Source organism: Monomorium pharaonis, unplaced genomic scaffold (genome assembly GCF_013373865.1).
Source record: "Monomorium pharaonis isolate MP-MQ-018 unplaced genomic scaffold, ASM1337386v2 scaffold_433, whole genome shotgun sequence".
NCBI lineage: Eukaryota > Metazoa > Arthropoda > Insecta > Hymenoptera > Formicidae > Monomorium > Monomorium pharaonis.
The window spans coordinates 93,200-101,879 of NW_023415729.1; the positions used below are offsets into that span (position 1 = coordinate 93,200).

General features: G+C 37.3%; 1 protein-coding gene across 1 annotated transcript; it reads left to right on the forward strand.

Moving 5' to 3' along the window:
• The first annotated feature begins 563 nt into the window (after positions 1-563).
• LOC118648428 lies at positions 564-4,337 on the forward strand. The gene is made up of 2 exons (XM_036294736.1): positions 564-1,687; positions 1,772-4,337. The coding sequence occupies exons 1-2, from the start codon at positions 564-566 to the stop codon at positions 4,335-4,337; spliced, it is 3,690 nt and encodes a 1,229-aa protein (XP_036150629.1).
• The last annotated feature ends 4,343 nt before the right edge of the window (positions 4,338-8,680 follow it).

Below are 8,680 nucleotides of genomic sequence, written 5' to 3' on the forward strand. Positions count from 1 at the left end.
TATATATTGAACAATAATAATTGTGATCATGATGCTGAATACAGACAAGATAGCATTGATATTCTGAAGGACGAGGATCTACGAGGAGAAAGATTCACGGGTGTACAACGAATATCACTGGCACAGTTTTTATGCGATCGCGAACTCGGTATACGTGGAACCAGTGAACGCATCGTCAGACAAGGGGTTGATATTGAAACTGAATCCCCATATGACTGGCCATATCACGTGCGATGGGAAGTATATAGATGGATGTTGGATGAGTGCAAGAGAGAGGTAGACAAAGAATTTGAATGGCACTATAAATATGGTGTACTACGATATTACAATGAAAAAAATTATGATTGTAATGATTGGGCAATGAAAATCATTCAAAAGATTGAGTACAACGAAGTTCTATATATTGCGATTCATACAGGCATTGGAAAGTGCATCGAATTGATAATCATAAATTATCATGATTATAATATCATTGATGCAGTGTGGTATTGTGAATTATGTGACAGAGTCACTTGCAAGTGCTTCGAAATATAAAAAAATTGTGTGAAAAGACAATGTAAAACATGGAAGATCTCGAGCAAACTGAACGAGATCTGTTGGAGCGGTCCCACCAAATCATCACCTTAAGCGAATATTTTGCATGGGCACAGCGATGCGAGGAGTTTATTAAACAGCTTGAAGAACGCAGTCGTGTCAAGCGTTCACGACTCTCAATCGGACATAGACAATCTTTGGTTGCTAGAATCACACGACTCGAGGGTGTAAAGACTCGCTTGGAGAGACATTTCATGCACATCGGTGGTGAATACGTGGGCACTAGTGACTATAATAACGCGAAAAAACTTGTTTGGCGAGAGATCGATACAGCATTTGAAAATCGTATATTGACTGGTGCTGTAATCAACGCTGATTATATTGAACCGCGACAATTTTTGGAAGACGCTGGTAGTGTAGTGCTCGAGCAAGTGCAAGACGTTATAAAAAGACACAACAGTGCAAAAGTGAATACCACGTTCAATGGTGAGTTTGTGACGGGAGATAAACGTGCTAATAAGAGTATCAACACGAAAAACTATGAACTCTTTCAAACATCAAACTTATACGAGTGGTACAAGCAGCATGTCATCGAATTCATATTGGCATCCCTCGAAGATTTCCAGGAACGTGATAGCGGGTGGGCGTTATCACGAATCCTTAATCTTACGGTCAACATCAACAAGCACAATCCATTGCATGCAGGGTGTTATATCCAGTTGCCTCGGGAGATAATGATGAAGAAAGCGGTGATCAATGTAAAATCTATGGATGATGCATGTTTTGCATGGTCAGTGGTCGCTGCTTTGCATCCTGCCAAAGAACATTCATATCGGGAATCTTCATATCCACATTATGCGACAGTGCTAAATTTGCAAAACATTAAGTTTCCAATGACGTTGAATCAAATAAAAAAATTTGAACAATTAAATAATCTCTCAATCAATGTATATTGCACAGAAAAAACAAAGGAACAACTTGCAATTTTACCACTACGGCTTGCTGATAAGAAGAAAGAGAAGCATGTCAATCTGTTGTATCTGCAGGACCCGCGAGATGACAATGTGGGACATTTCACATGGATTAAGAATCTATCCCGCCTCGTGAGCTCACAACTCAGTAAACATGAACATAAAAAATACTTGTGCGATCGGTACGTATATTTCAATAAAATTATAAAATTTGTATAAAAGAAACAAATTATAATAAATTATAATAATAAATTATGTTTTTGCAGATGTTTGCACTATTTCAGCACGAACGAGAAATTGGAAGCCCACGTCGTTGATTGTCGAGAATTAAATGACTGTGCTATCCAACTACCGAGCGAAGATAACAAATGGCTGAGTTTCAAAAACTACAACAGAAAGGAACGAGTTCCCTTTGTGGTGTATGCTGACTTGGAATGCGTTCTAAAGAAGCTAAATACAGATCCGAGAATGCCGACATATGCGTCTCAGCATCATGAAGTATTCAGCGTTGGATATTACATGCACTGCACTTACGATGAGTCTTTATCAAGGTATCGATTTCATCACGGTAAAAATTGCGTTGCATGGTTCGCAGAGCAATTAAAAAATATAGCGCATAACGTTAAGGATATTCTGTCGGCTAATGTCCCCATGGATTTCACGCGAGACGAATGGGAAAATTTTAATAGTGCTACACACTGTCATGTGTGTGAAAAACCGTTCGCGCCAAACGACACACGGGCACGCGATCATTGTCATTTGACCGGTCGTTATAGAGGTCCCGCACATTCAGATTGCAATTTAAATTACAAAGATTCACATTGCATTCCTATAGTTTTTCACAACTTATCTGGGTATGATGCACATTTCATCATCAAAGAGATAGCTACCGCGTACGAAGGGAAAATCGACTTACTTCCCATCACAAAAGAAAAATACATTTCATTTACTAAACATGTTAAAAACACTGAAGATAATGAGCGGAAAATTTGTGTAAAATTACGGTTTATCGATTCTTTCAAATTTCTTAATACGAGTCTTGACAAATTAACATCCTTTCTCAGTAATGATAAACTATCAATATTGCAACGTGAATTCAGTAATTTATCTGCAGAAAAATTTGATTTATTGACGCGAAAAGGCGTGTTTCCCTACGAATACGTAGATTGCGTGGACAAGTTGCAGGATACATGGTTACCGCCGCGCGAATTATTTTACAGTTCTTTGACCGGCGACACTGTATCCGAAAGCGATTACGCACACGCTGTCAACGTGTGGCAGCAGTTCTCCATTCAAACCTTGGGCGAGTACAGCGATCTGTATCTGAAAACCGACGTATTGTTGTTAGCTGATATATTTGAAAACTTTCGTGACAGTTGCGTTGTGAGTTACGGACTCGACCCCGCATATTATTATACTCTACCGGGTTTTACATGGGACGCGATGCTGAAACATACTTGCATCAATTTCGAACTACTCACAGATATTGAAATGGTTATGTTTATCGAGCGTGGCATACGCGGTGGCCTGAGCCAATGTTCGTGCAGATATGCGAGGGCCAATAACAAGCACATGCAGTCGTACGATCCATCGAAACCATCGTCGTACCTCATGTACTTTGACGTAAACAATCTATACGGATGGGCAATGTGTCAACCATTGCCTTACGCCGAATTTCAATGGGTCAAAAACATCTCAAACTTTGACGTTACCACAATTGCTTCAGATTCGCCCACAGGTTATATTTTCGAGGTCGATCTAGAGTACCCACAAAATAAACACAACGCGCACACCGATCTACCATTCTGTCCAACGCATGAAAAACCGCCTGGCAAGTTGCAGCTCAAGCTCCTCGCGACTCTGTATGATAAGAAGCGTTACGTAATACACTATCGCAATCTGCAGCAGTGCATGCGTCACGGTCTTCGTATCACAAAGATATACCGTATATTACAATTCGCACAATCTTCATGGCTTCGCAATTACATTCAGCTTAATACAAATTTCAGAACTCATGCCAAGAACGATTTTGAGAAAAATTTGTATAAATTAATGAACAACGCGGTATTCGGGAAAACCATGGAGAACGTGCGCAATCACGTTAATGTAAAATTATTAACAAAGTGGGGCGGGCGGTATGGCGCTGAGGCAATGATTGCGAAACCAAATTTCCATAGTCGAAGCGTCTTTTCGGAAAATCTAGTCGCCATTGAATTGCGAAAACTTAAGACAAAATTCGACAAACCGATTTATGTGGGTATGTCTATTCTTGACATATCCAAGACATGTTTGTATGAATTTCATTATGAGTATATGTTACCATTGTTTCACAATAAATGTAAAGTCATGTACACCGATACGGATAGTCTTATATATCACATCGAGTGCAATGATGTGTACGATATCATGAAGCGTGACATTAGTAGATTTGACACGAGCGATTATCCGGTTGACAATGCATATGGTATTCCACGTGTCAATAAAAAAAAACTAGGGCTGATGAAAGATGAAAATAATGGCGCGATAATGACAGAGTTCGTTGGACTTAGAGCAAAAATGTACGCATTAAGGGTAGACGGTAGAAAAGACACTAAAAAGGTCAAAGGTGTCAAGAGTAACATCATAGCGCATACTATAACGTTCGACGATTATATGCTGTGTCTGCGAGATGAAATTGAAATGACACGACAGCAGACTTGTATAAGATCGAAATTGCATGAGGTGTACACCATCCACGAGACGAAAATTGCTCTGAGTCCATACGACGATAAGCGATATGTAGATTCGACTGTAAATACATTACCATGGGGACATTATCGGATACCTTTATAATATATCGTATTTTATACATTATGTATTTTGTATTTGTATTTTACATATATTTTCTAATTTTACATCTCACATTTTATATATTTTATACGTTGCATTTCATGTATTTTACATTTTACATTTATTTTATAGTTGTAGATTTAATGTTTCATGTATTTCACATTATACACTTATGTTACATTTTATGTATTTTTTTATACTTTTGTAATTTCATAATATACATTTTACGTTTTTATTTTCTATTAAAAATGTGTGAGTTAATACTAAGAACATTGAAATATGTATTAAGGATGATTGTATTTTATACATTATAGCCATTTTATATGCATTTTACATTAAGAACGTGTATGTATTAATAATAAGAAGAATATATTGAGGAGGGATAATAAAGAAACCTCATATATGTAAAAAAAAATGTATTTTATATTCATATGTTTACAATATTTTTTTTTATATGATTATAATAAAGAAAATATTCTTATGTAATATTGTCTTTGTGAATCCAAGAATTGTGTGATCCGTCGAATCCCAACCACTTGACGTAAACCATGTTCCCCTTTTTGCGTAATACTTTCTCTACGAGGTACATGTTTGGATAAGTCGCACGATGCAACTCATACTCGTAAAATGCTCCAGCGATAGATTTACCACGATAATCATTGAGCAGATATGTTACAGGATTAGTGCGCTGTACTTTAACAATTTTAAACACCTCCGTGGTCCAATTTGGTGTATAACCTTTCTCGAAGACTGTTTTGTATTTGCTAACGCGTACCAAGTCGCCTACTTTGAACTTTGCTGGACCAACAATCTTTATTGTGCTGTACACGGTAGTCAACAGTTTTTCAGCGATCGCGGGGGTAACGTCAACAGGCCGCATACCGATTGTTCGATGCTTGCGCGTATTGTACTCCGCGACAAGCTGTGGCAACGCGTCGATCCACTTGTAGGTTCCGTTGAACGTAAACATTTTCCACATGTCATTTTTCAACGTGCGATTGAATCGCTCAACGACCGATGCCTTCAACATCGAATATGTGGAATAATGATTAATATCATTTTTTTTAAGAGTTTTTGCACGTAGGCGTTATAAAATTCCTTCCCCATGTCAGTTTGTAGGTTTCTTGGACATCTCTTGCTCTCTCGAATTATCTCGGTGATTGCGTTAGCCGTCTCGCTTCCGCCTTTACTCTTGAGTGGTATGGCCCATGCATGCTTGCTTAACACATCTATAACGGTGAGTATGTAGTGATAGCCTCTGTTGAAACGTGAGTATGGAATCATCTCGACGATATCGGCTTGCCATAGATCGTCATATCCATGAACTATGACGCGTCTTCGCGGCAAATTTTTTCTCGCCGGAGCGTGTAGTTCCTCAACGAGTTGCTGCCTTTCATTACTAATAAGTTGTTCCTTTTTTCTCTCATTAGTTTTTGTAGATCTCTTTATCTTTTTTCCCATTATGAAGTGTTGTTTAAGAGTTGTTACGTATATTTCGTCTTACTTTGAATATCCATTGATTGACATTTCAACACTGACTGATATCGGTATGACTCAAACTTTTATTTACAATCAAACCGACTTCGCAAATTTCCTTGATAATAAATAGAAGCTTATTGTTGTGAGCATTGTTGTTGTTGTTAAGCTTGATGATATGTCAATTTAACTGCAATATTCTATTTTTTCTGAAATTTCAATATCATAGACTGTAAAAAGTCTACGTATGTTTCCATGTTCTGATGAAGGGTATTTATTCTCTGCATGTTTTTCATTTCAAAGTCATTTTGTAGATTTTTTAAAATTTCAACATTTTTATCTACATACTGCATCGTTTCAGCTATACTAGTATTTAGTAGAAGTTTAACATTATTTATGTTTTCAACTATACTATTATGCAGTAGAAGTTTAACATTATTTAAGTTTTCATCCACATAATTTTTGTGTGCAGCGTCATCGAAGGCTTTCGGCCACGATACATGATGTATCCTAAGCCTTTTTGCATCAAAACTTTTATCATCGGCAGTTAGACAAAGGGCATTTTCCTGTATGTATCGTTTGCTTGCAACGTCATTCAAATGACCTGTCACACCTGCAATACGCTCTTCCACATATCGTTTGGTTGCAACGTCACTGTCAGCTTCCGGTTGCGCTACATGTTGTATCTTGCGCGACCTTGCATCAAATTCTTTTGCATCGTTTAGACAAAGAGCATTTTCGTGTACATAATTTTCAGCGTATTCATTCCATTGTTGTTGTTGTATTCGAGTAGCTCTCGAGCCATTATCCTCATGCAATGTTCCGAACTTATTCATCGACATTTCGACGCAAGCAGTATTAACTGACTAATTCATATCAATGCAGCGCTGTTTAATTTATATAATAAGACCAGCTTCACGGAGTTCTTCAATAATTGATGAAATTTCATTGTTGTGAGCGTTGTTGCCGGCTTGGCGGGGGGCGAAGCTTCCAGCAATTGCAAACGATCTACCAACTCGTTCGGATCATTCCAATATATGTAATCAATCTTGTTATCATTTAGTAACATCGTAGTCTCTTGTGGTAAACCTTTTCCTACCACTTTATTGCTTGACACATGTGATACTAGGGGAGCGATTATATACTTATACTTGTATCCTCTATTACCACTTATAGGATTCTGTGAGTTGTATCCACGTCTGTGAGCATTCGTTGCAAACAGTATACTTTTGTATTTTTGCATATCAGACTCTGTGTACACAGCATCATCGGGAATTCTTTTAAATATTAGCTCGTAAAGACCTGGTGTTCCCTTGTATGTTATTCCATCTATAATTATATTATCGTTTCTGTCCACATCGATATCTTTATCCCCAAGCGTAATTCCATCGTTATTAAAACGTACACCATAAACGCTATCCATAGTATCTTTTTTACCACTTAGCACAGCTCCCATGTATATTTGTCCCAACGGACCAAGATAATTACGCAACTTTTGCTGTCCTTCGAGCATTTGTAATCGATGTTTCACGGATGTTGCAAACGGTGAAACTGGGGTTTCAAAAACAGTATTCTCATCAACGGGTAGAGTGTTGATCGGCAAAGATTTATGTGATTGTTCATATTCGAAAGCAGTATTCTCATCAACGGGTAGAGTGTTGTTCGGCAAAGATTCATGTGATTGTTCAGAAGCTTCCATCGAAGTAGAAACTAGTGGAGGATTATATAATTGTTTCTGTTTTGGTGAGGACAATGTGGACATATCTGAGTAATCCCATGACATGTTAGATTTCCATTTTTTTACCTTACGTTTTGCATTCTTTTTTCCAGGTTTTAATATTACCTTCTTTGCATTAACATTTGTACTCATCGATGATGCCTCAGTTTTTACATCAACGTTACCTTCTACATTAGCGGTTCTTTCCACGATTTGCTTTAGAGGTTCGACAATGGATTTAAAATGTCTCTCTAATGTAACATCTTCATTCAACCTACCGGTTTTCAAAGCTCGATATTTCTTGCGGATTGATTTGTTTGTTTTTGCAATCTCATTCACTATTTTCTCGCGATCCTTGATGTCCATGATACGATTCATGATGTATACCTCGTGAACGTTAAAATTACAATGACGTTAGAACGATGTTTGAATAACGTTAAACCACATTGACATTACAATAATATTGGAACAATGTTTGAATAATGTTGAACTACATTAACGTTACAACGATGTTGGAACGATGTTGGAACGATGTTGGAACTATGTTAAAATCACATTGATGTTACAACGATGTTGGAACTATGTTCAACCACATTGATGTTATAACGACGTTGAAACAATGTTAGAACCATGTAGAAGGTTGAAGTTATCACGTTAAAGTTACAACAATGATTGAACAATTCATGGTATAGCATAGTCGTTAAATCCCTTTCTATATCGTCCATTGTTTATAGGACTATCTTTATCAATCACTGTGAAACCGTATTTATGTTGCCAACATTTGCGACACAATGCACTAAAATCCTCATATGACATATCTGTGTTCACATGATCGTTGTAAACATGTTTCAAGTTGGTACCATCCTGTTTAAAGAGAATCAACAGATTTGCATTGTCTCTTATAAGATGTTTAGGTATCTTTGCATACGTCTGACAGAGATAGAAACAATCAATGCTCGAATGACGCCCCATAGCAAAGTATTCTTTTATCTGTTTATCATATCTTGCTTGTCACATGCCACGTCATCAAATATAAATATTGAATTTGGGCGCGCTTCTGTCGTTGGAATTACATCGATGTTATTGGAGAATGTAAAATAACTAATTTCATCAATCAATGTCAGCAACTTTTCCAAGTAACGATATTTGCTGT

Bases quoted from the DNA above. Each gene is read 5' to 3' on its own strand.
- LOC118648428 (XM_036294736.1), top strand. From the start codon at position 564: ATGGAAGATCTCGAGCAAACTGAACGAGATCTGTTGGAGCGGTCCCAC. The intron at 1,688-1,771 runs GTACGTATATTT...ATGTTTTTGCAG, and splicing joins AAAAAATACTTGTGCGATCG to ATGTTTGCACTATTTCAGCA.